General features: G+C 65.6%; 4 protein-coding genes across 9 annotated transcripts in view; 3 read left to right on the top strand and 1 right to left on the bottom strand.

Moving 5' to 3' along the window:
* UBE2I (ubiquitin conjugating enzyme E2 I) overlaps positions 1-2,912 on the top strand; it is a 13,251-nt gene extending 10,339 nt beyond the window's left edge. For both annotated transcript variants that reach the window (XM_039246734.1, XM_039246733.1), the window contains exons 6-7: positions 153-232; positions 2,314-2,912. In XM_039246734.1, coding sequence (XP_039102665.1) covers positions 153-232; positions 2,314-2,377 — 144 coding nt within the window. In that variant the 3' untranslated portion in view covers positions 2,378-2,912. The remainder of the gene's footprint in view (positions 1-152; positions 233-2,313) is intronic.
* A 10,259-nt stretch (positions 2,913-13,171) lies between these two features.
* On the top strand, positions 13,172-21,744 carry BAIAP3 (BAI1 associated protein 3). Of its 2 annotated transcripts, none has more exons than XM_039246793.1 (33): positions 13,172-13,299; positions 13,520-13,607; positions 13,745-13,825; positions 14,145-14,252; positions 14,644-14,703; positions 14,842-14,908; positions 15,010-15,205; positions 15,547-15,591; positions 15,719-15,796; positions 15,894-15,996; positions 16,301-16,408; positions 16,490-16,585; positions 16,708-16,811; positions 17,083-17,203; positions 17,600-17,724; positions 17,828-17,918; positions 18,064-18,120; positions 18,200-18,297; positions 18,404-18,455; positions 18,542-18,672; positions 18,892-19,015; positions 19,092-19,235; positions 19,348-19,440; positions 19,534-19,725; positions 19,799-19,867; positions 19,944-20,023; positions 20,097-20,205; positions 20,528-20,599; positions 20,683-20,763; positions 20,858-20,978; positions 21,067-21,190; positions 21,273-21,478; positions 21,558-21,744. In XM_039246793.1, the coding sequence occupies exons 1-33, from the start codon at positions 13,172-13,174 to the stop codon at positions 21,659-21,661; spliced, it is 3,456 nt and encodes a 1,151-aa protein (XP_039102724.1). In that variant the 3' UTR covers positions 21,662-21,744. The 2 variants fall into 2 exon arrangements, with proteins under 2 accessions (XP_039102724.1, XP_039102725.1); XM_039246794.1 differs by having other exon boundaries at positions 21,273-21,414; positions 21,558-21,637.
* An 827-nt stretch (positions 21,745-22,571) lies between these two features.
* On the bottom strand, positions 22,572-24,963 carry TSR3 (TSR3 ribosome maturation factor). Of its 4 annotated transcripts, none has more exons than XM_039246803.1 (6): positions 24,805-24,963; positions 24,486-24,705; positions 23,997-24,190; positions 23,462-23,638; positions 23,220-23,283; positions 22,572-22,940 (listed from the first exon to the last, which is right to left on the bottom strand). In XM_039246803.1, the coding sequence occupies exons 1-6, from the start codon at positions 24,914-24,916 to the stop codon at positions 22,769-22,771; spliced, it is 939 nt and encodes a 312-aa protein (XP_039102734.1). In that variant the 5' UTR covers positions 24,917-24,963; the 3' UTR covers positions 22,572-22,768. The 4 variants fall into 4 exon arrangements, 3 of the variants coding, with proteins under 3 accessions (XP_039102734.1, XP_039102735.1, XP_039102736.1); XM_039246804.1 differs by having other exon boundaries at positions 24,507-24,705; XR_005530902.1 differs by having other exon boundaries at positions 22,853-22,940; positions 23,144-23,283.
* A 55-nt stretch (positions 24,964-25,018) lies between these two features.
* The window catches only part of GNPTG (N-acetylglucosamine-1-phosphate transferase subunit gamma), a 16,398-nt gene continuing 13,672 nt past the window's right edge, over positions 25,019-27,744 (top strand). Inside the window, exons 1-3 of the mRNA XM_039246806.1 lie at positions 25,019-25,092; positions 25,179-25,236; positions 25,318-25,385. Coding sequence (XP_039102737.1) covers positions 25,041-25,092; positions 25,179-25,236; positions 25,318-25,385 — 178 coding nt within the window. The 5' untranslated portion in view covers positions 25,019-25,040. The remainder of the gene's footprint in view (positions 25,093-25,178; positions 25,237-25,317; positions 25,386-27,744) is intronic.

Genomic DNA, 27,744 nt, shown 5'->3' with positions numbered 1-27,744 from the left:
GGGGGGGGGGGGGGGGGGGGGGGGGGGGGGGGGGCAGCCGTCACAATCAGGTGGGTGCAGGGAGCCACCTCAGCCTTCCTGTGGGGCCAGATGTGTGTCCCGAGGAAGCTTGCCTTTCAAACCGCTGACCGTGTATTCTCCGTCTCGCGCAGATCTTGTTAGGGATACAGGAACTTCTAAACGAACCAAATATCCAGGACCCAGCTCAAGCAGAGGCCTACACGATCTACTGGTTAGTAGCCGTCGGCGCTGCCTGCTCTGGCCGCTCGCTGGCCTGCATGCGTTTCCCTGGAAGTCCGGTCCGGGCTGCCTGTGAGAAGGGGAGCCGCAGGCCGGCTGTGGTGGGGGGAGCAGTCCCTGCCGCTCCCGGCAGCCTTCGAGGAAGGCCGTGAGACACCAGCTGTGACGGGGAGACCGAGTGAGGCCGCCAGGGAAGCGTCTGAGGCCAGGAAGCAACCAGGACAGGCCTTGTAGGCAGCAGCAGCTGCAGGTGCAAAGGGCCTGTGGTGGGCAGGAACGGTGAGCCAGGGCTGGCATGGCCACAGTGTTGTGGGCCTGGGGCGTGGCAGGAGGTGGAGGTCAGGTGACATGGGCCTCTGTTGGCCACTGTGTCCCTGGTGACCTCAGGCCAGTGCAGAGGGAAAGGCCTCCAGCTGCGGGTGCCAGAGGCGGTGTCTCTGATAGCGCAGCTCCCCAGGGCCCAGGTCTCCCGCCATAGCCCTCCTGTCGCCCCTTCCTGCTTCCCAGTCCCTCCTGGGCCTGGGTGTGGCCATTGGGGAGCGGCACTTCTGGCTTGCTGGCCGCCCAGCTGTTGTGATGTCCCCACCAGCCAGGCATGCGTGTCCCAGCCCTTCCCTGCGTGGCACTGTGGTGGCCTCTAAGTCTGTGGGCCGGTGTCCGTCACCTGTGCCTAGGGAGTAAGGCCAGGTGTGGCTGAGGGCGGGTCGCAAGGTGAGACCTGGTGCCATGAGCCTGGCTGGGCTGGAAGGGGGCGTACGCCGGGGGGGGGGCCTCTGGGACCTGCGGGCTAGCATGCAGGGGGGAGGCTGGGCAGGGGCGGCGTCCTCCCGGAGGATGTTTCTGGAATCTGGTGCAGAGGGTGAGAGCTGAGGTCAGGGCCATTCTCTGACTGGTCTGAGCAGCAGGCGAGATGTCCGATGCCCATCTGCGGGCAGTGCCAGCTTACGAGCGAAGGGCAGGCCCTCAGGCCAGAGCCCACGTCCCCCGAGGCGTGTTCCTGCCGTGGTTCAGCTGGAGGTCACATTGTCCCCTTGGCAGCTGTGTGCCAGTGGCTCCTGAGGCGCAGCCCCTGTTGTAGCGCTGGGTGAGGTCGCCACGATGTGTGTCTGCAGCAGCCGGCCGGCCCAGGCCTCGTACAAGGCCACTCGGGGCGGGATGTGCCCAGTTCTCACGACAGAGACCACGTGGCCTGCGAAGCTAAGAGGTTTCCGTGGCCTTCAGGGCCTTGCCGCCGGCCCCGGCGTGTGCCGCGTCGCAGGGGTGATGTTTTCTGTGGCTGGTGGTGCACGGGCACCACAGCGCCCCCGTGAGCGGCTCGCCTTTCCGTGCCTGCGTCCGTAGCTGCCGGGGCAGCGGGCGCCGCAGGGTGGGCAGCCACTTGCCAGGCTTCCCGCAGCAGCTGGGCTCCCCGCCGCCGTCACACACCCTCTTCCACGAGTCCTCCACCAGGTCCCTCTGCAGGGCGCACGGGACCGCTTCCCAGCTGATGTGACTGCCTTCTAGCTCCTTCCAGAGCCTCCTAGGCAGCTACCTGCACCCTGGGGCCTCGGGCCGGGCCGTTGGCTGGGGTGGGAGCGCAGGTGGCTTGGCCCATTGTCCCTCCACCCTGGGGGCCCCTGCACACCCCGGAGCCTGGGCCACAGGTGACCCAGAGCAGCACCCTGAGAGGCACGCTTCTAGAGCGCATGGCTTGGAGGGACCCCTCTCTGTCGGGAAGCACTACGCTCTCCCAGACGGGTCCCCCCCCCCGCGCGCACTCTGCCTTGGCTCCCCGGGGAGGGGGTCCCAGACCAGCCCTGGAGGTCATGACGGCCCCCTGGAGAAAACCAGTGCCGAGTCCTGTCCCGTCTGGGGGGCACGGTGGTGCCCAGCGGTCCGGACCCCTTCCGGGGCTGTTGTGTGGTTTCAAACCCAGAGGTGCCGGTTGCCGGTGAGACTCGTAAACTTCCACTGCACCCCCCGTCCCCAGGCCTTTCTGACTGGGCGCCGCCCACTTTGCACCCCGCCAACTGCCCGGCCCTGGGCCCCATGGGGGCTGCACCTGCTGACGTGTCTCTCTCTTGACCCCCTCAGCCAAAACAGAGTGGAGTACGAGAAGAGGGTTCGAGCACAAGCCAAGAAGTTCGCACCTTCATAAGCGGCGACCGCTGGCAGCGTGAGAAGGAAGGGATTGGTTTGGCAAGAACTTGTTTACAACTTTTGCAAATCTGACGTTGCTCTGTACAGTGACTAGTCACCTGGGGAGGGTGGGGCGGGCGCCATTTTCCATTTCCGCCGCTGGTACACGGTCCTCGACTCGCTGGATTGCCCGGGTTTTCATACAGGGTCTCTTCCTTCCGTCTTTTGTATTTTTGATTGTTATGTAAAACTTGCTTTTATTTTAATATTGATGTCAGTATTTCAACTGCTGTAAAATTACAAACTTTTATACTTCGATGAGCCCCGCGGAGCTAGTTTCCTTTGCTCGCGGATGCAGGCATGCTTCCCACAGCGCAGAGCTCCCCCGGCCCCCGCTGGCCCCCGCCTCGTCCCCGCACACCCCGGGTTGTGTTGCTTTTGAGCCTCAGATCCAAAGTCAGCCAGCGTCTCGTTCCCGCATCACTTCCTTTGTGTCTATATGGCGTTTTGTCTGTGTTGCTGTTTAGAGTAAATAAACTGTTTATATAAAGGTTTTTGTGGCATCATCGTCATTAAGAGCGAGAGGCGGCCTCACCAGGCCGGGCCCCCACGCGGCTGCAGGCCGGCGGCGCACAGCTTGCTGCCGAGCTCAGCTGCGCCTGGATCCGCGTGGCGCTCGGGCCTGGCCCCCGTGAACAGTGCTGTGTGCGAGGCGGTGCGAGTCTGGGGTTTGGCCCCTGGCCCCGGGTCTTTGGGCTCTGCGGGGAGCTGACCTGGTCAGGGCGGATCTGGCGCCAGGATCCTCCTGAGCCGGCGCAGGGGACCGTCCGGGCATGTGCCAGAGCCTGCCCTGGGGGCTGGGGCCTTCCTGCAGCTGCGCGCTCCCCCAGGTGCGGGTGGCCTGATGTCAGGATGTTCTAGAGACAGGTCTGAGGCCGGTGCGTGCGGGCTCTTCCTCTTTCCCGAAGGGCTCTTCTCAGCGCCCCAGATCCCGAGCCCGCTGTGCGGCTTCCCCAGGCTGGCTGCCTGCTCGCCTGGGAAACGGACTTGACTCCAGCCCAGCCAGGAGGCGCCACAGAAGGGGACAGGCCCGGTGTCCTGACGGGACCGGAGGCCCGGAGCCTGCCCTGAGCCAGCCGGCCTCGCTTTGCCAGCCGCCTCACCCATGTGGCTCCAGTGCAGGGCCAGGCACAGGGATCCCCAAAGGGGTGGGAGCCGGTCGCCAGGGCCCTCGGTCGGGAAGGGCACCTTGACTCGCCAGGCAGCAGGATGGCAGTGGACTTGGGGGACCGCGTGAGGCCCCGTCCACAGCGCCTGCGTGGCCCCTCGGTCCCAGTGCCTTGCTCGCTGGCTTGGCTGCACGTTTGGCTGAGCTAGATGCGTGACGCTGGCGATGTGTTTTCTCACGCAGATGGCCTCACGGGGCCCAGCCGCGCGGTGTGTGCGCGGCCTCTGCCAGAAAGTCTTATTTTGTAATGACTGAGCTACACTTAGTAATAGGCACAGGTGTATATGGTTAATATATATGGAAATTCGATATATTTTCTAGGTAAAGCGTTCTGAAGTAATCGATGTTTCTAGCAAATTGTCACGACTTCAACTAATGAGATGTCCTCTGTGCCACAGTCCTTGGCCTAACGAAGATGTAACTCTTGTGACGGGGGAAGGGTGGACTGCGCCCGGCCTACTTCCGATGTGCGGGAAGAGCGTGTGTTCGCAGCATGAGGCGCCCGATGATCACTAAGGAATTGTGGGCAGTCCGTTCACCACTGTATCTCCGAATCCTCCGATTAAAGCATTTCCACACGTGCTGCCTGCAGCCTGTGTCCTTTCCTGCCCTGCCCCACACAGGCCACCCGACCGCCGGCCTCCCAGGTCAGACCCTCGGTGGGTCGCGGGGGCAGGGCTGCCCCCCGCCGCCCCCCCATCGTTCCCCCAGAGGCCACGTGAGGGCAGCAGAGGCCGGGAACTCATCCGGTGCTGGCCCTCGCGCTGGAGCAGTGTCCCTCCTGGAGACCCCTGGCTGGGGCTCCTCCGGTGCCCGGACCCTGAGCACGTGTCAGCCCCTCCTTGGGGCTCCCAGGACAAACTGGCCACAAGAAGACGGGCTGCGGATCCCCGAGAGTCACCCCCCCTGCCTCCTGCACGCCCCCCCTCCCCCCCCAGGCCAGTGCTGCACCCTCACACCTGTCCACCCAGGCCACCTCATCTCCCCGGGCCGCCCAAAACCCTCTCGGCTCACATCGGGCTCTCTGGATGGGCAGCCTCCGTTTTGAGGTTGCCATGACGACGAGTGGCCAGGCTGAGCGCTGACTTGGGCCGGCTCGAACCGGTCTGAGCCTGCTCCAGCAGGGAGGGGCTGAGCCTGGGGGTGTCCGGCCACAGTGGCCTGTGCAGCTCATCCATAGTCCTCCAGGGACTGTGACCCCACCTGCAGAGGCCCTGACCCTGCCTGAGGGGGCTGGCTTAGGACCCCAGGGTGGCCAGGGGTTGGAGCACCGACCCCAGGAGCCCGGCCTCTCTCAGGAAGCTGCCAGGGCCGGGTCCTGGGTTCTCCCTCCCGGGGCTCTGCCACCCTCCTGAAGAAAGGGGCTCACTGTCCCCCAGCCATGGAGCCCCAGAACCTGGCCACCCGTCACACAGAGACTAAGGCTCAGTACCCGGTTCCCCCATGTTTGCGTCCAACGTCACACACAACCCTTGCCCCCTCCAGGGGTGGGGGTAAGAGGGGCCCTCCCTCCTGGGGGCGTGGCCTGGCACACCTGCCCTGGGTGGGAAGCTGAGGGTCAGGCTCCGTGGACAGACCCGGGACAGTGCTCTGCAGCCCTGCCGCCTGCCCCCACAGAGACCACGGAGCCCTGCGAGGGTCTGCTCCGCTCCCACCCCCCCAAGTCTGGCGCCCAGGAGCACCCTGGCCCAGCCCAGGCTTCACCTGTGCGGGTGCTGGCACCCACCAGGGCTCTAGGAGCCTGCATTTCAGGTGAGGGCCAGATCCCCTCCCACCTGGGCCACCTCTTCTGCTGGCAGAAGCGCCCGTGATGGAACAGGCAACGGGACAGAGCCACGCAGTCAGCGCCCTGGCCAAGTCTCCAGGCTGGGCTCCCACCGCCTCGGAGGCTGCCCCCTCTGCGGGCCTCCGACAGGCGCCCCCATGCAGGCGCGCCATGCAGGCGGGAGGGGTGGGAGTCGTCGCACTGCCAGAAGGTTATGCCTGCAATTCCGATGGCTGACGCTAGAGGGCGTCAGAACAAGCATCTTAATTTAAGGTGTTTTTTTTAAATATATTTTTAATGTTTATTTTTAAGTGAGAGAGAGAGAGAGCACAAGGAGGGGAGAGGCATAAAGAGGGGGAGACACAGAATCCAAAGCAGGTTCCAGGCTCCGCGCTGGCCGCAAGCTCCAAGCTATCAGCACAGAGCCCAATGTGGGGCTGGAACCCACAAACCGCGAGATCATGGCCTGAGCTGAAGCTGGACGCTGAACCAGCTGAGCTACCCAGGTGCCCCAAGATTTTATTTTTTAAGTAATATCTACATGCAACGTGAGGCTCCAACCTACAACCCGAGATCGCTAGTTGCACGCTCTGTTGACCCAGCCAGCCGGGTGCCCCGAGCATCTTTACACCATGAAGGGTCAGGTGGCCTTACAGAGACGGCCCCTCCCTCCTCCCACGCTGCCTTCCTCCAGCGGCCACCCATCGCTTCGGGAGCCTGGGGGTCTTCCCCTGGCCCCAAGGAGGGAAACCACCCCCTGCCTGCCCGCCAGAGGGTGTGAGCTCCCCGCCCCCCAGCCAGGCCCCTCTAGGAGAAGGGTTCTGGACCTCACTGCTGCTGTGACAAGTACGCGTTCCGCGTTGCCCGCTCCCCGCTGTAGAGTCACCCCCAACCTACGGAGGCGGGGACTGAGTCCCTGGAGGGCCGGCCCGCTGTGGCCACAGTCCCCATCCGTGTGGGATGGTGGAGTGTGCAGCTCACACTATCAAGTACTTGCTTCTCACTGAGATCCTCGCTCCCTTCACTGATGGCAGCAAACTGCTACGTCCATTTTCTTTTTAGGTTTATTTATGCATTTTGAGAGACAGCAAGCAGTGGAGGGGGACAGGGAGAGAGTGAGAGAACCCCAAGAAGGCCCTGCACCGCCAGCACAGAGCCAGACACGGGGCTGGAGCCCATGAACGGCAAGATCATGACCAAGAGTCCCAGGCTTCACTGGCTGAGCCACCCAGTCACTCCCTGCTATGTCCATTTTACAAAAAAGGGAAACTGAGGCCCAGAGCTGGGTTACAGACCCAGCCGGTTGCTGTGTGGCCCTGAAAAAGCCCTTCCCCCTCTCTGGGCCTCAGTTTCCTTCTCTGTAAATGAGGGTGGTGAGGTCTCGCAGGCCCGCCACCCCAGCAGGCCGCAGTGTTGGGGCTGGTGCCTCTGCGGTGCTAGCCCCCAGGCTCTTGCTCCCCAAAGGGCATTGGACGGGGGTGCGAGCAAGGGCCCCTCCCTGGCAGCTGCCTCTCCTAACTTCCTGTCTGTAGCAGCTGCAGAATCTCTTCACCCCGAAGCCATTAGGATCACCATGGCAACCAGACCTGTGTTTGTTCCAACAGGTTGGCAGAACCTAACGAAAGGCTGGAGTGGAGGGGTCAGCTCCGAGGTCCCGGCCCAGGACCCGCCAGTCCCCGGGGAAGAACGGGAGCTGCCCCCTCCCCGATCCCTGTCTGGTCCAGTGGATGAGGAAGCCCAGGTAGCTGCTCGCTCGCTCCCCTGCACTCCCTGTCCCCAGCAGTTGACACGTGTCCTGAGCACCTCTGTCCCCCTTTGCCTGGCTGTGCTGGGTCAGGATGGAAGCAGGGCCCGGAGACAGAGTTTCAGAAGGAGAATCCACCCTGCGGTGCTCACCCCCCCGTTCTGTGTCTCCCCCAGACTCCAGTACAGACGGGCGGAGGGCAGCTTGGACGCGTGTGGGTCTGGACCCAGGGTTGGCCCATCAGAGCAGTGTCCCCCCCCCACCTGGGATGGCGGAGGAAGCACCTGGTCCCCCACCCCGGGCTGGGGTGCTGCTGGCCAGCCTCTCCCCACGCTCCCGCACCCACCCACCCACTCCACGTGATACAAAGCACAGATGTTCCCGGTGTGCAGCTGTTTTGGAAACCGGCTTCAGCCTCCGGCCCTTGGCTCAGCTCAGCTGACCCCTGGCCTCCCCCAGCGACGCGTGCTTGCCTCTGGGCCTATTTCCCACACTGCCTGGGGTCCCACATGAGAGATGAGGTCCTTTGAGGTAAAAACATCTCCAAATCTGTCGATCCCCGAAGTACACGGCACTCTGATGGGCCAAAGGCAAGGGGAGCCAGGGACCCAGTGCACCTCACAGTTCCAGAGCCTTCACGTCCCTTCCACGACCCCCCGCCCTGCCGGAAACTTGTTAGAAACGCAGATGGGGCACCTGGGTGGCTCAGTTTTCAGCCAGTTTTCAGCTCAGGTCATGATCTCACGGTTTGGTGAGTTCGAGCCCGGCGCTGGGCTCTGCACTTGACAGTGTGGAGCCAGCTTGGGTCTCTGTCTCCCTCTCTCTGCCCCTCCCCCCCAATAAATAAACTTAAAAAGAAACGCAGATGGTCACCCTGAGCCCAGACTTGGCATCAGCAGGTCTGGGGCCGGTGCCCCCCAGGCGAACCCAGTAGGGTGCTCGCTCAAACCTCGGAGGGGGCGGAGGGTGGGCTGTGAAGAGGGGGGCGCGCATCCAGCCCCGGCCTGGAGGGCCCTCACCTGCGCCACGGGGAGGATCCCCCAAGAGTGCTCGGGGTCACGGTGCGTCCCGGGTTGGTGCCTGCAGCACCCCTGTCCGGGGTGCAGACTGGAGGTGGGGTCAGCGCTTGGACTGGGAGGGCGACTCCAGAGGCGTCTGCGCAGCCCTTCCAGAAAAGTCCTCGCTGCGGCCCGGGCTTGTCTGATGCGGTTTCGGTGACTCTGGCTTCCCGAGGGTCCGGAGGAGGCGGGGTCCTGACACAGCGGAACCTGCTCCCCGCTCTGCACCCACGGGTGGGCTGGCTAACCGCCCCGCGCCCCGCCCCCAGGGGAGGGGGCTCCCTGGCCCGACTCGCCTGGCGGCCGGGATGGGGGTTAGGAGTACGGGGGTCGGGGCGGAGGCGTGGCGCGGCGGGAGCGGCAGGGGCGGGGCGGGGGCGGGGGCGGGGCGGGGGGCGGGGCGGGGCGGCCCGGGAGCGGCAGGGACCGGAGCGGTGGGGGCGGGGCGGGGCGGGGCGGCGGGGGCCGGGATCGGGGCGGGGCCCGCGGCCGGGGCCCGCCCCCTCAGCGCCCCGAGTTCTGTGCGGCTGCGAGCGCGCTGTGCCTTGCGTCTCTGCAGCCCTTGCGGAGCGCGGCATCTTCGGAACCCCGGACCCCGCGCCCCTCGGCCTGGCCTACGGTGAGTGCGAGGGCTCCGGACGGGCTCGGGGCGCCGTTCCCTGCGGCTGCCCCCCTGGCGCCCGGTCAGGCTCCTGCGTTGCGAAGCCCGAGGGGCGCGGGGAAGACACCCGAGGAGGAGGGCGGCGGGAGGTCGGGAACACGCGCCCTTGGCTCCGGGGAAACTGAGGCTGACTCGTGCTCGGAGGGCCCGCGTCCCCAAGAGCGCCCGAGCGGGCGGGAACCGAGGGGGCGGGCAGCAGGACCCCCCCCACGACACCGGGGGCCCCATCCCTGTCGCAGGCCTCTGGTGGGTCGCCGCCTGCGACTTCAGAGACGCTCCGCCGGGGGTCCCAGGTGCCCCCAGCGCCCCGTCCCTCCCACCCTGCCTCGAGTCGCAGTAGGACTCCTAGTCTCCACGAATCTCTCCAGGGGTCGGAACACTGTAAAACAACACGCACCCACCAGGCTCCTGACCTGCCGGCGACCACCCGCTCATCGGGGAGGGGAAGACCTCCACGGAACTGGGGCCCCCACCCCCGAGGCTCGGGGCGGGGGGCGGGTGGGGAGGGAGGGGAACATCGCGGTGGAGGGTGAGTAATGACGGGGAGGGAGCCTCGGAGGAAGAACGGATGGAGAATTTCATTTTTCATGCGTTCATTCTAGAAGCATCTAGGTAGCTCCTTACAGTTGATCTCAGGCTTCCCTCGGGCTTCAGGTCCAGCTACAGAGGGCCTTAAAGTCACATTCCCAGCCCCCCCACCCAGGAATCAGGTTGAGGTCGGATCTCAGGGAGCAGCGGTCGTGATGGACACTGTGCTGTGTGCAGGGGAGCACTGTCTAGGGAGTCACAGGCACCACAGCCAAAAATCCATTTAAAAAAAAAAAAAAGGGTCTGGCTGGGCTGGAAAGAGAAGACCGAGAGGGCGACATGGAGACCAGGATGTGGGGCCAGACACCCTGCCACACCCAGGGCAGCATCAATGGACCCCTGCCCCCGCTTCACCAGGGACCACATTTTGGTAAGAAGGACCTGGTGTTCTGAGTGTTTATTATAAAGGTGTTTATTCACCGTGAAGGAGGCCAGGCGGCCCCAGGGGACACTGACTAGAAGGACACACACCTGCCTTGGTGCCACCTAAGCCCACAGGTGAGCTTACAGGACAGCCTCCAGGCCGGTCAGCCCAGGCCGGGGCTGTGAAACGGGGCAGTGATATCCACTTTGCAGAATTGTCGTTTCCCATTCAACCTGGGTCTTGAAGACACCCAGGGGACAGGGTGGGCCCGGCCCTTCCGGCATGGCCCCAGTGCCAGCGTGGCATTCAGCTCCTCAGCCAGCCTCCCTTTACCCGTTGGGCAGCGCTTCTGGCCCTGGTGGCCGGGCGTGAGCAAAGGATACAGACACACATTGCTGTAGGCTGCTGCCCAGGCCCAGGAGGGACAGAGACGGGGAGAGCTCAAGGAGGGGCTCTGTCGGCAGCTGGCAGAGGGTCCCTGCGGCCGCAAGTGCTTCCTGGGGCTCAGCCACGCACCCACCGTGGCTCTGTGTGAGGTGCTGGCTGGCTCCCAGGGCCCAGGCCATTCCGGGCAGAAACGTCATCAGTGCCCTAGCGGCCGAGGGTTTCCAGGGCAACGGGAGGTGTGTCTGGGCACCCAGGGCTGAGCCGTCTCTCCCAGACACCTGTGTCCAGACGCCACTTTTGCTCCCATCCAGTCCACGGGCTGAGGGAGGGAGCGCCACAGAGGGGGAGGCCCCCTGCCCGGACCCCAGAACTCAGGGTGGGCCGGGAGCTTAGAGCTTGAACACCGTGGTCAGAGTGGAGTTCACCCCTGGCCGCTTGCTGGCTCTGTGGCCTTGAGTAAGCTCCTAACCCCTCATTTGGGGGCTTTTGGGGGCTGTGATTATCAGGTGAGGTGGCTCCCCCTCTACCTTGAACAGTTTACTGTCACAAAGACACCCTGTTTCTGTGGCTCAGGCCACTTGGCTCCTGCGTCATGTTTGTCTCTGCGACTGTGAGCCCCTGTAGCCCCCGTCACATGCAGACGCAATTGGCGGTTGCCCTGGCAACAGCTCAAGCAGTGGCTGCTCCCTTGGCTTCGGGGGGCTGCGGCGGTAGTGGCCTCTTCCCCACAGCTAGAGAGGAGAAGGGGGGCCCTGATGCCCGTCCCCTTAAGTCCTCACCGCTGGCAGTAGGGGCGGCAGCTTCCAGAACTACGTGCCAAGCCGCTGAGCCCCCTCCACACATCCCCCGCCCAGTCTTTGCGGGGAGGCCGCCAGGAGCAGGCACTGAGAAGTACGAGGAAGCTGGGGCCTCACTTCAGGGCATGAGGCAGCTGTCCTTTCTGTCCCCAGCTCTCGGGCCAGGTCAGATGAGACCCTCTGAGCCTGGCATTGTCCGGGGCTCCGTAGGACCAGGGCTGGGGCACCAGGGAACAGGAGGAAGGGCTGTCTGCGGTGGTGGCCTGAGCTGCTGGGGGGAACGAGCAGGGACGGCAGTCCTGGGGCCACTGAGAGACAGACAGACACAGCTGGGGGCGGGGATCCGATTTGTTCCACAAAACCTGCTCAGGACTCATGAGGTGCCGCCTGCCCCGGCCCCAGCTCTCCCAAAAGGGCCTGTGATTCTAAGGAGGCGTAGCAGATGCTACGTGCAGCAACACGGGCACAGCCTGGGGAGCTGGCCCGGGCAGAGGTGGGTCTACCCCGGCTGTGCCACCAGCGGCCCATGAGATCTGGGGCGAGCGTACTTAGATCCAGCTGAGCCCCGTTGCCCTATTTTGCCCAGTAAAAGTGCAGCGCTCCTCTGCACGGGCTGTGCCTGGCCCGGGGGTGCCCTCAGTGCGTGGACGAGTGAGCACCGGCAGGGAAGGGACCGGGCAGTGAGTGCAAACGCCCCGTGGCACCCCGCGGGGAGCGCGGTATGTCCTGTCACCGGAGCCAGGCTGACAGTCCGGGACACGGAAGTCCGAGGGGCAGATTCAGCCTAGCGGGGTGGGGGTGGGGCCAGCACTTTCCTCTGATAGTTTTCAGCAGGTGCACCAGGACCCCCCTGGGGGTTTGGGGAGACCCGGGGCCTGAGCTTGTTGCCCGAGCAGGGAAGAGGCAGGTGCCTGCGCTGGGCAGGGCTGTGGAGGGGGAGGGCTCGAGGGCCCGCAGCTGCTCAGTGGTCCTCCTGCCCTTCCTCCTGGGGTCAGCAGGGGACACCGTGTCCCCCCGGAGGAGGTGTGCAGGGTGACAGTGAGCTGGCTTCCCAGGGTGGCAGAGCCGGGAGAGGCTGGAGACAGCAGTGGGAGCGGCAGGCCTCCGCCGGGGAGGCCCAGGGCCCCGCCACCCAGACAGCAAGGTGCCCCCCATACCCACAGGTGCCTCCTCCTGGGGTCACTGGCTCGGCACCCCCACCCCCGGGGCTCAGCCCCGCACAGGTTGTGTCCGCACTGAGCCGAGTGACCAGGACTGAGCTGGCTTCAGGTGCCAACGAGGGGCTGCGTGGCCCAGGCTTTACTCCTTGGCAAAAAGCCCCTCTCTGTCCCAGCCGTGACATCTGTCGGCTGCCGCAAGCAGGACACGGACACGGTAGTCTGGTGCCACGCCAACACGGGGCATTTTCAGGACAGGAGAGGGAGAGTGCGCAGGGCCTCGCCCCCCAAACTCCTCAGAAGGGGCAGGACTTGCTCCACGGTTTCATTTCTCCTGACTGCGGGCAACAGACCGTTCCCTGCAGGGCGGCCCGAGGACTGAGGCTGGGGCGCTGTCCCTGGCGGCGCCAGGTGGGTGAGGACCCGCCAGTGGCCCCTCCTGCGCATGCTGGTCACTCAGGGTGAAGGGATGTCAGGGAGGGCCCCAGGCTCGGTGGCCTCTGCTTGCCCGAGCTCCTCTGCAGGATGAGGATTGGGGGGGTCCCGGCGGGGGGCTGCCTCCTGCACGGCCTGTGCCCGACCGGGCCCCAGAGCGGACCACACAGGCTGGGTGGGCTGGCCACCCCTCCCCCACAACTCCGTCGCCTTTGCAAAGCGCCCAGGAGACACGGGCACTTGCCGCCGAGCCGTCCTAGGACTCCAGGGACACAGCCAGGGGTCGCAGCCCTGGGTGGGCGCCGGTGGGCGTATGCGGAGGAACGGCCGCTCTGCGGGGAACCGGTCAGCTCGCGCCGGCCCGGAAGCGGTCCTGCCAGGATGTCCCGTTTTGCAGATGGGGCATGAAGGCTTCGGGAGACCAAGGGACGCCCCGGGTGCCCGGCGGCCGTCCCGCGCCCCCACCCCGCCGCCGCCCCCTGCTGCGCAGGCCGAGGACCGCAGCCTCTGGGGTTCCGGCTAGTCCGTTCATTGCCGGACGAGCGCCGGGGGCGGTTTCCGGGGCCGGCGTGGCAGGGCTGGGGGGCGCGCAGACGCTGTAGCCACGCCCTGCCCGCACAGCCCCCGCCATGACGACCCTGCTGGAGATCAAGAGCAGCGTGCTGAGGCAGGTGCAGGTGCGCCCCTCCTCCCGCCGCAGGACCGACGCAGCGGGCGCCGCCGGCGCGGACCCCCAGGAGCCGGCCGCGGGGGCCTGGTGCGTGCTCCGCGCCCCACGCACCGCCGTGCGCCCTCTGCTGGACCCCCCGGGAGCTGGGAGAGGGGCGCGCCGTGGGCGTGACGCCGGGCCCCCGGATGTGGGGAGGCGGGGCGGGGGGGGGATCCCCTCGAGTCGTAGGGCCCGCAGCTGGTCCTGGGCAGCGGCGGGGGGGTGGGGTGCCGTGAGCCCCAGCTTCAGGCCTGGCCTTTCCCTGCAGGAAACCGGGGGACGGCGTGGAGTTCTTCGCGCACATGCGCCTCATTCTGAAGAAGGGGGAAGGCAGACAGGGGCTGCCCTGCCCCGAGGTGAGGACGACTCGGGCTGCTCCTCCGTGTGGGGCGCCCCGCTGGGCCCCTCTGCACGGACCCCCACCCCTCAGATCGACTCCCGCTGCCCCTGGGGCCCTCCCCCTGGGAGACCCTCACCCCAGTGCCCCTCACAGGTCCTCCTGCGCAGCGGTTCGCCAGCCCCCGCTGAGCCTGTGGACCCCAACCTTGGCCTGAGAGCTCTGAGCCAGGAGGAGGTAAGGGAGTGGGCGGCCTGGCCCCAGGGAGGGTCGGGAGCACCTATGGTGGGCCCCGCCCGGGTTCCGAGGACAAGGTGGACAGCAAAGGTGGCAGGGGTGAGTGGGCCGGGACTTCCCACCCAGCGAGTAGGGAGCGGAGCTCAGGGGGTCAGTGCAGGGCCCAGGGGGTCTGCCAGTGGGCGGAGCTCCTGAGGACTGGGGGCCCAGCAAACAGGGGTGGAGCCGGGACCCCCAGAGGCCGGCGCTCAGGGCCTGGGGCTGAAGGGTCCAGGGATGGGGTGGCAGGGACTCAGTGTGTGCCCTGCCCCACCCACAGGTGGAGATGCTCTATGAGGAGGCCTTGTACACGGTCCTGTACCGGGCAGGGACCCTGGGCCCTGACCAGGTGGATGACCAGGAGACCCTGCTGGGCTACCTGCAGCAGGTGAGCCCCCTGCCCCGCCCTCCCTGCCGGCCTGGCCCCGCCCCGTCAGGGGAGAGCTGAAACCACTGTCTGTCTTCCGCCCCGAGACGTCACCGTCACCCAGATGACACACGGACTCGTCCCATGTCCAGAACACACACAAACCCACTCGCTCATGCAGATGCACATAGGCGCTGATGGGTGCCCAGGAGGATGGAGAGATGGACAGACACGCAAAGAAGGGTAGAAAGAAGGACAAACTGACAGAGGAACAGACGCAGAGGATGGATGGATTGATAAACAGATCTTTCCTCCTCCCCTGTGTGTGATCCCTCTGCCCTGGAGGCGCCCAGACAATGACGAGGTCGGCCTCGGGGGTACCTGGGCCCTCACACCGGCCCCCTCTCTCCAGGTGTTTGGTACCAGCCCTGAGGAGCACGCCGAAGCCATTGAGCGTGTGAAGAAGGCCAAGGTGAGGCTGCCACCCACGTGGGCAGGCGCTGGCCAGCCGCAGTGCTAGGGCTCAGGGGCGGAGGGGACACAGAGCAGGTCCTTGGCACGGTCACACCGAGCTTCCCGCAAGAGGCTGGTCAGCACCGTCTGCCCACAGGCCCCCACGTACGCCCTGAAAGTCTCTGTCATGCGTGCCAAGAACCTGCTGGCCAAGGACCCCAATGGTGAGTGGGGGCCAGCCAGGACCTTGGCTGCGCCCAGGGCCGGTGGCCGTGGAGGGACGGAGGGCCCAGGGCCGGCGGCTGAGGTGCCCGCTGTGTCTCAGGCTTCAGTGACCCGTACTGCATGCTGGGAATCCTGCCCGCCTCGGGCGCCCCCCGGGAGCCGGGGCCGCGCACGGAGCAGCGCTTCAGCTTCCGCAAAGGCAGCAAGCGTGCAGGCCCACTCCCGGCCAAGTGCATCCAGGTCACCGAGGTCAAGAGCAGCACCTTGAACCCTGTCTGGAAGGAGGACTTCGTCTTGTAAGGCCGCTGGCCCAGTGGGGCGGCAGGGCGGTCGGGCAGGGGTTGAGCAGGTCCTGAGGACGGAGGTGGGCGCTGCGACACTGTACCTGGTCTCAGGGCCTGCCCCAGTGGGGGGTCCTAGTGGGGAGCTGGTCACGTGGCCACTTTCCAGAGGGAAAAACAGTCTCAGAGGGAGGTGCCATGCCCCAGTGGCCACACAGTCAGGATTCAAATCCAGGTGGCGTGTCCTGAAAGCCGGGGCTCCCGGACCCCTCCCTGCAGCTCCAGACAGTGCCCTGCCCCAGCCCTGGGCAGGGGGCGTCCTGCAGCCTCCGGGCTTCTCTCTGTTTCCCTTACAGCGAGATTGAGGATGTCAGCGCGGACCAGCTGCACCTGGACATCTGGTAGAGGCCCCTGGGCCCTGCACGGCAGGGGTGTGGGTACACCTGCTGGGGGGAGGGTTGAGAGAGGACACTCAGGGGCCAGCCAGGCTCCAGACAAGCCAGGTGTGCCCCCGCACCCCACCCCCAGGGACCATGATGATGACGTGTCTCTGGTGGAAGCGTGCAGGAAGCTGAATGAGGTCATCGGCCTGAAGGGCATGAGCAGGTATGACAGGTGGGACCCTAGTGCCCCCCAGACACCGGGGCTGCAGACGGTGGCTCCCCAGGGACCACAGGTGGGGCTGCCCCCCTGTTTTGCCCAGGTATTTTAAACAGATTGTCAAGTCGGCCCGAGCAAACGGGACAGCAGGGCCCACGGAGGACCACACTGATGACTTCCTGGGGTGCCTCAACATACCCGTCCGGGTGAGTGGCTGCCAGGGCTCATTCACAGGGCACCTGTTTGTGGTGCCTCATCCTGCTTCTGGGGATATTGCTGGTGGCTCTGCCCTGTGATCCCCCCAAGTGTCTCATCCTTCTTGGGCGGGTGGGGCCTTGAGCTGCAGGGGAGGGGGAAGGAACGGCTTCCTGGGTGTCCAGCCACCCCTGAGGGCTCACTCGGTGCCGACTGCCCGTGTCCAGGGGGAAGCAGAGGCCTGTGTTCTCCCCCTGGTCCCACAGAGTCCGCGGGAGGGAGGGGGGATTGCCAGTCTGAACCGTCTTCCTTCAGGAGGTGCCCGTGGCGGGTGAAGACCGCTGGTTCAAGCTGGAACCACGCTCCAGCGCCTCCCGCGTTCAGGGAGACTGCCAGCTGGTCCTCAAGCTGATCACCACACAGGTGAGGAGCTGTGCATCGTGGCCCTGCACCCCTGCCCGCGGGCTTGGGCAGGGCTGGTGATGGGCGAGCCCTGCATTCCAGAGGGACACGGTCATGAGCCAGCGCGGGCGGTCGGGCTTCCTGTCCTATATGCTGCTGCTCGGTCGTCTCCTGCAGTTCGAGCACCGACCCGAGGAGGTAGCCGCACCCTCGGGACGGGACGCACTCCCTGGGGCGGGAGAGCAGGGGAGGCTGGGCACCGGGGTTAGGAGGGGATGGCGCCCCCTGCCTGCATCCACGCCTGCCCCCGACTCCCCCAGCCCAAGGCGAGCTGCTGGCGGGGAGAGCTCAGCGGGCCCGCGGCCACGATCCTCTGCCTGCACGGCGCGCAAAACAACCTGTCTGCGCTGCAGCTGGCGGTGCTGTGAGTGGGCGGGGCCCCCGGGGGCGGGGCCCAGGGAGGCGGAGGGCAGGGCTTGCTGGGGGCGGGGCTCCCGGGGTCGTGGCCCAGGGAGGCGGAGGGCAGGGCTTGCTGGGGGCGGGGCAAGCGGGGAAAGGAGTCCTCTCAGTGGGAAGGGATGGAAGGCGGCGGTGCCATAGGGGAGTTGTGGGAGGGTAAGGGGCAAGTAGGAGGGCCACGGGGGTCTCCTCGGGGTCTCCGTGACCGTGGGCGGGGCTGCCCCACACACCCGCAGGCACTGGCAGGTTAGCAGCCGCCACCATCAGACCCGCACCCTGGACTACGGCTACCTGCTGGGGCTGCTGGAGGACATGCAGGCGCACTGGGAGGAGGCGTCTTCACTGCCCCAAGGGCAGGTGAGCTGTTCCTGAAGGGTGTGCTGGGCGGCAGCTGGCGCTGGCCGGGCAGAGTCCTGCCCTCATGGGGTGCTCAGCCTATAGGGCCGAGTGGGGTTGAAAACAAACTTCCTGACCCAGGATGGGCAACGCTGCGACGGGATGAGTCGGAGACCCAGGGGAGGGAGGTCGCGCCCTCCCTCTGGGTGAGGGATGGAGGGAGTGGGTGCTCGAAGCTGGGCAGGGGGAACCGGTGGTGCAGAAGCCCGGAGGCCGTGGGAACTGTGGTGGCAGAGTTAGGAGAAACCAGCAGGGCCAGGACATGGATGGCCCAAGGAGGCCCTTGAAGACTGGCTGCCGCCCCCCATCCCGTGGGGAGGGCAGTGGGGGTCAGCTCTGACGGGCCGCGGCCTCCAGGAGGAGAGCCTGGCTGACAGCTTCAATGCCTTCTCGGAGTTTGGGCTGCGGCTGCTGCGCCAGCTTCGAGACTTCTTCCCGGCCACCAACAGCACAGCCGTCTACCGCCTGGAGCTGCTGCTCAAGTGGGTGCGGCCGCGTGCGGGCCGGGGTGGGGGAGGTGGGGGTGCGGGGGGGGGGGTAGGGAACTGGGCGGGGCAGCGCACAGTCAGCGGGCGGCCCCTCCAGGTGCCTCAGCAAGATGCAGATCTTCCAGCCTTCCTTTGAGGCGCGCTCCTTCCGGACGGAGCTCAACGCCGACATCTCCGCTGCTCTGAAGGTGTGTCTGCGGGGCGCGTGTGGCCGGTGCCTGCCCCCAGCGCCTGGCCATGCCCGCCCCCGGCTCCGGGCCCGCTCTACCACGCTTCAGGGCCCCTTTAACCTATCCCCCGCTCACCACCCCGGCTTGGTGACTCGTCTTGCAGAGAGGCAACCGCGAATGGTACGACAGGCTCCTGAGCGCCAAGAGTCCTCGCGAGCAGGTGCCGCAGGGGAGGGACGGGGAGGGGGCCGGCAAGTAGGCGCGGGCCACAGGTCAGCGTGAACCGGGCTTCCTCGCAGCCGGGGCCGCAGCGCCTTGCCGGGCTGGTCGAGCTGGCTGATGCCGTCTACGAGGACCTGCAGGCCTGCTACGGGGTCTACGCCAGCCTCTTCCACAGGTGGGGCCCCGGGCTCTTCCTGCGACCCGTGCCGCGCCCCTCAGCGATGCCGATGCCACCGGGCCGGGGGCGGGGCAAGCCGACGTGCGGAATTTGTTCTTTGCAGCATCACGGACATCGACTTCTTCACCCTCACTTTCCGGCAGCTGGAGCGGCTGGTGAGAGGCTGTGGGGAGAACCCCCCTGGCTAGGAGGGGCCCGGCTTTCCTTGTTGCCAGTGGCCTGACTCCACCCTCCCGAGCAGGTGGCTGAGGAGGCATGGGTGCTGACGGAGGAGCTGAGCCCCAAGATGACCCTCGAGGTGGCTTCGGGGCTCTTCGAACTGTACGTGACCCTGGCGGACATCCAGCGTTTCTGGAGCAGCATCCTCGGCTGGTGGGTGCTCTGCCCCCCCCCGCCCCCGTCTGTCGTCTCCTTCCACCGTTGCGTCCCAGCCCTGCACCCACTCCCCCCGTCCTCCAGCCTCATCTGGGAGGCCTCTGGGACAGCCCGAGGGCCCTCTGAGGCAGGCTCTCCCAGGTGCCCCCTTGGGCGGGGAACCAGGCCTGTGCTGGCTCAAGGTGTCCGTGCGAGCTGACCAGCCTCCTGCCACAGCGACAGCCGCTCCCTCGCCCTGGCTGGCATCCACGCCCCGTTCCTGCCCGCCGTGAAGCTTTGGCTGCAGGTGCTGCGGGACCAGGTCAGGTGGAGACTTCAGGGAGCTGTGGATGTGGACACGGTAAGCACCCGGGCCTGAGGGTGCTGCGCTCAGCCAGGGCCCCCCCTGCAACCCAGGCCTCCTCCCGCCTTCCTAGCTGGAGCCCATGGACACCTCCTCCAAGCACAGCAGTTCTGCGGCCACGGCTAGCCTCTGCTTCAGTCACATCCAGGAGCTGTGGGCCCGCCTGGCGTGGCCGGACCCCACCCAGGCCCAGGCCCTCGGCACCCAGCTCAGCCAGGTGTGTTGGCCATGGGCTGGGAAGCATGATCTGGGAGGAGCCAGGAGTCTGGAAGGGCAGCGGGACCGGGGGGCACAGCCCGCATCTCCTGAGCCCTCGTCTCCCACCGCAGGACCTGTGTGCGGCCACCCTCTTCTACACGGAGCTGCTGCGGAAGAAGGTGGACGCCCAGCCGGGGGCCTCGGGCGAGGCAGTGAGCGAGCCGGTGAGCGGGCTGGCGGGCGGGGCGCGGGGCCGGGGCGGGCAGGGGGCGGGGCCGAGGGATGCCGACCCGCCCCCGCGTGGCACACCTCCCCAGCTCTGCGTGGTTCTCAACAACGTGGAGCTCCTACGCAAGGCTGCGGGGCAGACGCTGCGGGGTCTGGCCCGGCTGGAGGCGACCGCGGGGCCCGAGGCGGCGCTCCCGCGTCCTCTGCTTAGCTGTGCGCAGGCCCTGGATGAAGACCTGCAGCAGGAGGTCCACACCGTGACGGCGCACCTGACCTCCAAGGTGGGCGGGCGGGTGGAGGCCCCCGGCTGCCCCCTCACAGTGCCGCTTGGTGCTGAGCTGTGCCGTCCCCCAGATGGTGGCTGACATCAGGAAGTACGTGCAGCACATCAGCCTGTCGCCAGACTCCATCCAGAACGATGAAGTGAGGGCCTGGGCACCCAGGGGAGTTGCGCGGGGCGGGGCCTGGGGCAATGTGGCACTGAGGATGCTGCCCGCAGGCCGTGGCCCCGCTCATGAAGTACCTGGATGAGAAGCTGGCCCTGCTGAATACCTCGCTGGTGAAAGAGAACCTGAGCAGGTACAGCTCGGGGTGGGCGGGCTGGGGCGGGGCCTGGGGTCCCTTGGGATCAGGACACGGAGTGTCCCTGCAGGGTGCTGGAGGCGCTCTGGGAGCTGCTCCTGCAAGCCATCCTTCGGGCTCTGGGTGCAAACTTTGACGTCTCTGCTGATTTCTATGGCCGCTTCCACTTCACGCTGGAGGTAGGGCCTGGTGGCGGGGCCTCCCGGGAAGGGGGCCTTCCCCAGGGGACCCTGTCACATGACCCCTCCCCTGGAACTCCACCAGACCAGTGTCTCCTCCCTGCTGGCCTGCCTGTGTCAGCAGCCCCTGGGTCACCTGGTAAGACGGTTGTCTGGCCCCAGCCACTGGCATTCTCCCCAGTTTGCTGGTGGCTTCTAGGCGTGACAGGCGGCTCTGCCCTGGGCTCCCAGGTGCCCTGGTGCTGCTCAGGGCTCTGCCTGTCCCAGCCATAGCCCCAGCACGAGCGGTGCCCCGTTTCTCTCCCCCCTTGCCCTGCCCCAGGCCCTGGTGAATTTTTTCCACGCGGAGGGCCAGGGTCTCCCCCTCGAGAGCCTGAAAGACGGAAGCTACAAGGTGAGTTTGGCCCCGGGGTCTCGGTCAGTGGGAGAGGGTGGTGCGGCGCGGGGCCTGTGTTCAGCAACCCCTCGGCTCCGCAGAGGCTGGAGGAGGAGCTGCGCCTGCATCAGTGCTCCACCCGCGAGTGCATCGAGCAGTACTACCTGGACAAGCTCAAACAGGTAGTGAGGCCCGGTGTGCACACCCGCAGTGTGGGCTCGCGGCCCCTCCCCTCGAGCCCCTGCGCCGCGGTCACTGGCGCAAGCCCTTCCGCAGAGGTCCCTGGAGCGGAACCGGTTCGGGCGCCTGAGCGTGCGCTGCCACTACGAGGCAGCTGAGCAGCGGCTGGTGGTGGAGGTGCTGCACGCCGCGGACCTGCCCCCGCTGGACGCCAACGGTGAGGGGGCGGGGCCGGGAGCAGTGCAGGGGTGGGGGGTGGGGCGCTGGGTGGCGGTGCTCAGCCCGCTCGCCGCTGTGCCCCCTAGGCCTCAGTGACCCATTTGTGATCGTGGAGCTGGGCCCGCCACACGTCTTCCCGCTGGTCCGCAGCCAGAGGACCCAGGTCAGGAACCGGACCCTGCACCCCGTGTACGACGAGCTCTTCTACTTGTGAGTGTCCCTCCCCCGCCAGCCCGTGCCCCCCATCCCCCGGACGCGGAGCAGGGCTCCAGGGACTGCCCTTCGCCCGCAGCTCCGTGCCAGCAGAGGCGTGCCGCCGCCGCGCTGCCTGCGTGCTGTTCACCGTCATGGACCACGACTGGCTGTCCACCAACGACTTCGCGGGGGAGGCAGCCCTTGGCCTGGCCAGCGTCGGGGGCATAGCACGGCCCCAGGTGGGAGGGAGCGCGAGGGCCAGGCAGCCCGTCACCCTGCATCTGCGCCGGCCCAGGGCCCAGGGTGAGTGAGGGTCCGGGGGTGGTGGGTTCGCCGGCCGCCTCGGTCTCACACCCGCCCCGCCCTGCCCTCCCACCTGCAGTGAAGTCGGCACTGAGGATGCTGGAAGGCCGCGCCGGCAAGGAGGCGCAGGACTTCGTCAGGAGGCTCAAGGAACTGGAGAAGGGCATGGAGGCGGACCCCTGAGCGCCCCTCGCCCACCCTGTGTGCCGCGGCGGCCCTCTAGCTCCTTCCCGCCCTGGCGGTGTCTGTGTGATGTGTGCCGTGAACGCCCCTTGCTTCCAGCGGGCACCCCCCTCCCTGGGTCTGAGGGTAACTCGGTGGGGCCTGGCCGGCCGCGGTCCCCCTGGACGCAGAGCAGAGTGGGCCTGGCCACTGGCCGGGCTTCTCCACCTGCTCCCTCAGCTTGGGCGGCCCGTGGCAGGCTCTCGGCGGGATGGCTTGCTCCCCAGGAGACGTGAGACCACAGCCGGAGGCCGCAGACTGAAGGAGGTGCTACGGCACCGCGGTGAGACCAGGGACGCTGCTTGAAGTCAGGGCCCTCCGCCCAGCAAGGAATGGCCCGCCCCAGACGTTACCAGGGCCACAGCCCTTCTTAGAGGAAGCAGGGTCGCTTGCTGGGGTGGGGAGTGTGGCAGGGCCTGGCCAGGCCAACAGGTCACACGGCCAGGTTTGAGTCTGGACAGCCCCGGCCGTGGGGGAAACAGCCCCTGGTTGCCCTGGTGGGGGACAAGGTGAAGATCTGGAAGCCCTCGCGCCGAGGGCGCACAGAGAGGTTTGCTATGCAGTGCACAGGTCTCCAATCCCTACCGGGGTCCCAGGCCTGGGAGAGGGTCCCCTGGCGTCACTGTGAGGCCGGGAATATCCCGTGAGGTCGATCGATCAGGGAGAGGGGCCCCATGTTGGCCACTCAGCTGTGTAGCTACTGTCCTTCCCTGTGTGCTGACATGCATGCCCATGCAAGGCGTGCCCATGCCCGGCCCCCCATGGTCCAGCGGCCCAGCCCATTCCCATCCGACTCTGCCTGGCTAGAGACCGAGAGTCCTCTCCCCGCCCATCCCCAGGCTACATGCAAAGAAACAGGCTCACACCGGGGTCTCCTGGCCTGCAGCTTCACTGGGAGGGCTCGGAGGGCCCAGAGCACAGCTGTGTCAGAACCGCAGGGACACAGCCCAGCACTGCTCGGTGTTGAGGGCTGAGGCTGCCAGGCCTGTCCGTGCCCTCACAAGTCCTGCCGCCCTCTCTCGAGTTCCTTATGGCACCGCCTCAAAAAAATACATGTGTCTGCAACCTTTAGTCTCTCTGCCGTTTCTTGATTCCTTTCCAAATCTCTGCCGGGGCCCTCGCCTCTGCACCTTGCCCCTGAGGATCCTCTTCCAGGCCACTGTCTCCCCCATCCTCAGCGTCAGGTCCACGCTCCACAGACTCATCCTCACTGCTGCTGTCATCGCTGTCTGGAAGTGGCCTGGAAGGGAGAGGTGTGTTCACTAGAGGCGCCACTCCTGGCACGCCCGCTCACAGAAGCCCCTCGGCTGAGAACGGATTCTCCTCTTCCGGGTTCTCTAAACCAACACCTCCCCCGTGGGGCGGCCAGGCTTCCTGACAACAGTCACAAAATCATCGTGCTGTTGGGAGATCCCGCCCCCCCCGCCCCCCGCCGTCATCTACAGGAGGGGCTGAGGCCAGAGGCGGAGGAGAGCCCTGGGTCTGAGCTGTCCCACAACGAGGAAGCCCAGGGACCTACCAGGTGCCAGCCACCGGCCTGTTGGGGTTTGCAAACTCGCGCCCCGAATCCACATCAAAAGGATCTGAAGGGAGCAAGTAAGAAAAACGCCTGCAAGTGAGCTCAGAGCACAACCAGGCCTCCTAGAGGCCGGGGCAGGATCCCCCCACCGGCTTCTCAAAGGGAGGCTGCAGGCCTGGAGGGGGACTAGGGTTAGGGTCCTGGCACCCAGCCAGCGCGCTCGTGTCCGCGCCAGGACTCACCGAGCTCCTTGTCCCCGGGGCGCTCCCTGGCGCAGGCCAGGAACTGCTGCTCCGCCTGCAGCACCTCCTCGGGGCCGCTGCAGGCCGCGTACTTGTCCAGGAGCTGGCGGTTCAGGTCTAGGAAGCCCTTGCCCCACTTGAACTTCCGCAGCAAAATGACAGCAAGGTCCGAGAAGCCTGACGGTGAGGATGCAGGAAACCAAGGGCGCTGACAACCCCTCTCCCGTCCCACGTGCTCCCAGCGCCCTCAGCGCTGTCCCGCGATCGCTCTGTTCCGCCGCCCAGACAGCCTGCTCACCGCCTCCGCCATCCACTAAGGCCCTCCCCCCACCTCTCATGGGGCCACCTGTCTGAGTCTCTGCTGGGTCCGTAAATTCTCTGAGGGCAAGTTGAGGGGTGACAGGTGGGATCGAAATCCTAGCGTGTCCCCCTTGGCGACTCCCCACACCCTCATGTGCCTCCTGGGAAGTGGCAGCAGAAAGCCCACTGCTGGGAGCGTAGCCCCGCTTCCAGGCTCGCAGGCTCCGGCGCTCACCCAGGATGCAGAAGGTGGCGGCAAAAGCCTCCACACAGGAGAGTTTGCAGGGCCGGCCGTAGTTCACGGGGTTGGCCGCGACCAGGTGGGGCAGCAGTCGCGTGTGGGTTCCCCGCATCTTCCCAAACGGTGTCTCATCCAGGCGAGCCCAGGAGCAGTCGATGACAGCGACCCCACACTGTGCCACCAGCTGTCTGTTAGGACCAGAAGAGGGCTGGGTGCTGGGGGCCCGCCCCACCGTCCTGTCCTGAGGACGGACTTCCCTGAGATACAAGATCATTCCCCGGCCCCCAAGCAGCCCCAACGGTATGTGTTCAGGGGCAGGCTCCTTATTCACTCGACGAATATTTACTGCGGCCCTACTATGTTCTGCATTAGGCAATGGGGGCAAACTAGACAAGTACATGCAGAAAAGCCCAGAGAGGAGCGACACCAGCGCCGCGGGCTTACTGAGACTCCCGCCCCCACCCCCGACGCCCCTGCTCCTACCTGTCCGCGGGGGACACGTACTGGGAGCCCACGGGGCTGAGCACCACGCCGCCGAACCTGTGGCCCAGGCGCAGGCAGCGCACCAGGCCCAGGCGCGCCAGCTTGCGGCCGGTGCAGCGCCGGGGGTCGCAGTGGCCCAGCTCCCACATGGCCAGCGGGCAGGGCAGCCGCGGCGGCCCCGAAATGCCTTCGTCCTCGGCCGCCTCTGGCTCCACAGACGCTGCACCGGAGCAGAGAAGGGAACCGAGCCTCAGGGGCAGCTCCGGGGACCAGCCCCGGCCTGCGACCCCGACCCATTCCCCGATCGCGCCCCACTCACCGCGCAGCGCGGCGCCCACCTCCTCGGCGAAGGCCTCCAGGGAGCGCCCCGCGGGGCGCCGAGGGCGGCCGCCTTCGGCCCCCGGCCCGCGCGCCGCCCTCCTGCGGCCCATGGCTGGAAGCAGAGGTGCGTCCCTGAGACTCCGGGAGCCCGCCTCCTCGGCGCCCTGTCTGCGCAGGCGCGGGGCGCCACTTCCGGCCCGGCGGCGCCCACGTGACGGCGCGCGCGGCGCAGCGATGGCGGCGACGCTGGGCAGTTTGCTGCTGCTGCTGGGGCTCGCGGCGCGCGGTTAGTGCCCCTGCGTCCCGGGTCCCCTCCCGCGCGTCCCCCGCCGGCGCCGCCCGGCCGCCTCCTCACTGCCCCGTTCCCCGTAGTGCCCGCGCCCGCCGCTGCCGCCAAGATGAAGGTGGTGGAGGAGCCCAACTCGTTCGGGTGAGCGGCCCCGCGGGGCGCGGCGGGGCGCGGCGGGGCCCCCCAGAGCCGGGGGCCCCCTGACCCTGCCGCTTCCCGCAGGCTCAACAACCCCTTCCTGCCCCAGACCAGTCGCCTCCAGCCCAAGAGGGACCCTTCCCCCCTGTCTGGTGAGTGCGGGGCCCTGGGCGCGGCCGCGGGGCGGCCAGGGAGGAAGCCGCGAGCCGGCGCGGGATTCCGACCCGGGGGGACAGGCAGCCTGGGAGGCTCGCGCGTTCGTCTGTCGGCCTTCCAGAGCTTGAGTGCGCGGTGGAGTTCCGGAAGGTTCTAAGTAGTTACGCCCGGATCTAGTCCTCTTTAGTTCCTTCGGCGGAGGTGATCTCCGTGAACAGTTTGGTACAGACGTGTTTTATGCTTTCACGTGCATGAGCATACGAGCAAAAGCGTGCACTAATTTGTTTTGGTGATTTTCTCCCTCTTTTTAAGATTTATTTTCTGCCCCCCTCCCTTTTTTTTGAACAGTGGTAACTACACAGGTTTGCTCATTTCCTCTTGTCGCTCACTGGGGGTCTTGGAATGTGAAGACACCGGTCTTCACGCTTTTCGCTTGATCCGTATGGTTTATAGGATGGCTCTGCGCTCCTTTATTGCCAGGCGTTAAGTTCGTTGGCCGATAGACACTTTCCTACTGAGGATTGCGCTTTCCTACTCTGAGTGGTTTTCTAAGGCACGGGGCCACGGAAGGATTTGCTGGGTAGTTAAATGAGAAATACAAGCAGGAGACATCCGGTAATTTTTTTTTTTTTTTACGTTGCACGTTACTGTGTGTTAGGGTGTGTGCTGGGAATGCAGAAATGAGCAAAACACACAGCTTTTCCTCCTGGAGTTGACAGTCTAACGGAGTGTGTGCGCGCGTCCGCCAGTTAACTAAGAAGTAGGTGAAATGTAGAATGCTTGATGATGAGAAATATCCCGAAGGTGTGGAAAGCAGAGAAGAGGGTATGTGTGCGAAGGGCAAGTGTGGTTTCGAGGATCACTGTTTTAATCACTGTGTAAATTCTCCACCCAGCGCGGGACACAAACAGGACGCTGAGATAAGAGTGTCACATGCTCTGTGGGGACTGAGCCCCCAGACCGCCGTCTATAGGGGTTCCCCTTTTAAATAAGGGGATCGGGAAAAGGCTGAGAAATGACATTTTGGTCAGAGGCTGAGGGAGAGAAGGAAGGAAGGGGATATGTGGGGAGGAGTGGCCGGGTAAAGGCCTTGAGCTAGAGGCCCAGGCCAGAGGGGTGGGGGGGGCGGGGACGGGAATGAGCTCCCAGAGGGACAGGGGTGAGCTGTCAGCCTAAACAAGTCTATCCCAGCTTTTTATTAGTAAAAGCATGGGAAAGAAAAATGGAGAAAGCGGACGGTGAACTAGGTGTCAGTGCAGCAGGTAGCATTTGCCTTGACTTTATTTTCCCCGTTACCGCCTTGAAGAAAGTGAACTTCCATTTTGTCCAACCATTTGAAACTGTCATGATGCTTTATCCCTAAGTAGTGCCAGTCTGGGTCTCCCACCGCCCCAAAATTCGCAGTAATTCCGTGTGGGAAGCAGGTCACATCCACGTTCCCCGTTGCCCCAGTGCCTTCTAGGCTGTCCCAGCCTCCCTGCTCCAGGAGTAGTGGCTGGCCACACGTGCATTTGGGTCATCAGGCGGTTTTAGTCACAATCTGGAACAGATCCCTTTACCCTCCACCCTCTCCAAAAACAAGGCTTTCATGACCTTGGCTCGCGCTGGCAGGACGCTCAGGGCGGTTGCGTGTGTCCCGCGTTCTCATTGCTGAGGACAAACCGACAGGTTCGGGGGTCGCGGGGGCCCCCGGTCTATGGGGCGTCTGACTCTTGGCTTTGGCTCAGGTCATGGACTCACGATCCGTGGATTCGAGCCACACAGGGTCTCTGCTGGCAGCTGTCCGCCCAGAGCCTGCTGGGAATCCCTCTCCCCCTCTCTGCCCTCCCTACTGGGGTACACACCCCTGCGCGCCCGCTTTCTCTTTCTCTCTCTCAAATAAATGTAAAACATAAAAAGAGCTAATCTTTACTGATAGGCTGATTAATAAGGGTCTTTTGCTTGTTTCTTCATTTTTTAATATTTATTTTTGAGAGACAGAGACAGAGCAGGAGTGCGGAGGGGCAGAGAGAGAGGGAGACACAGAATCCGAAGCAGCTCCAGGCTCTGAACTGTTACCACAGAGCCCGACTCGGGGGGTGAACTCACGAGCTGTGGGATCATGACCCGAGCTGAAGTCAGATGCTTAACTGACTGAGCCACCCAGGTGTCCCTCGTTTATTTATTTTTTTTTATTTTTTTTTTTAATGTTTTATTTATTTCTAGGAGAGAGAGAGAGACACACAGGGTCAGAGAGAGAGGGAGTCACAGACTGAAACAGGCTCCAGGCTCCGAGCTGGCAGTCAGCACAGAGCCCGACACGGGGCTCGAACCCACGAACCGCGAGATCATGACCTAAGCGAAAGTCAGACGCTT

This window comes from Hyaena hyaena, unplaced genomic scaffold, assembly GCF_003009895.1.
Source record: "Hyaena hyaena isolate Hyena2069 unplaced genomic scaffold, ASM300989v1 scaffold_285, whole genome shotgun sequence".
In the NCBI taxonomy this organism is placed as follows: Eukaryota; Metazoa; Chordata; class Mammalia; order Carnivora; family Hyaenidae; genus Hyaena; species Hyaena hyaena.
Note: the sequence above shows the minus strand (reverse complement) of the source record. Positions and strands in the feature narration are given on the sequence as shown.

Coding starts and splice junctions, on each gene's coding strand:
- BAIAP3 (XM_039246793.1), top strand. CDS start 13,172: ATGACGACCCTGCTGGAGATCAAGAGCAGCGTGCTGAGGCAGGTGCAG. Junction 13,608..13,744: donor AGGGGCTGCCCTGCCCCGAG/GTGAGGACGACT, acceptor TGCCCCTCACAG/GTCCTCCTGCGCAGCGGTTC. Junction 17,919..18,063: donor ACATCTCCGCTGCTCTGAAG/GTGTGTCTGCGG, acceptor CTCGTCTTGCAG/AGAGGCAACCGCGAATGGTA.
- TSR3 (XM_039246803.1), bottom strand. CDS start 24,916: ATGGGCCGCAGGAGGGCGGCGCGCGGGCCGGGGGCCGAAGGCGGCCGC. Junction 24,706..24,804: donor GGTGGGCGCCGCGCTGCGCG/GTGAGTGGGGCG, acceptor GCTCCGGTGCAG/CGTCTGTGGAGCCAGAGGCG. Junction 23,639..23,996: donor CGCCACCTTCTGCATCCTGG/GTGAGCGCCGGA, acceptor CCTCACCGTCAG/GCTTCTCGGACCTTGCTGTC.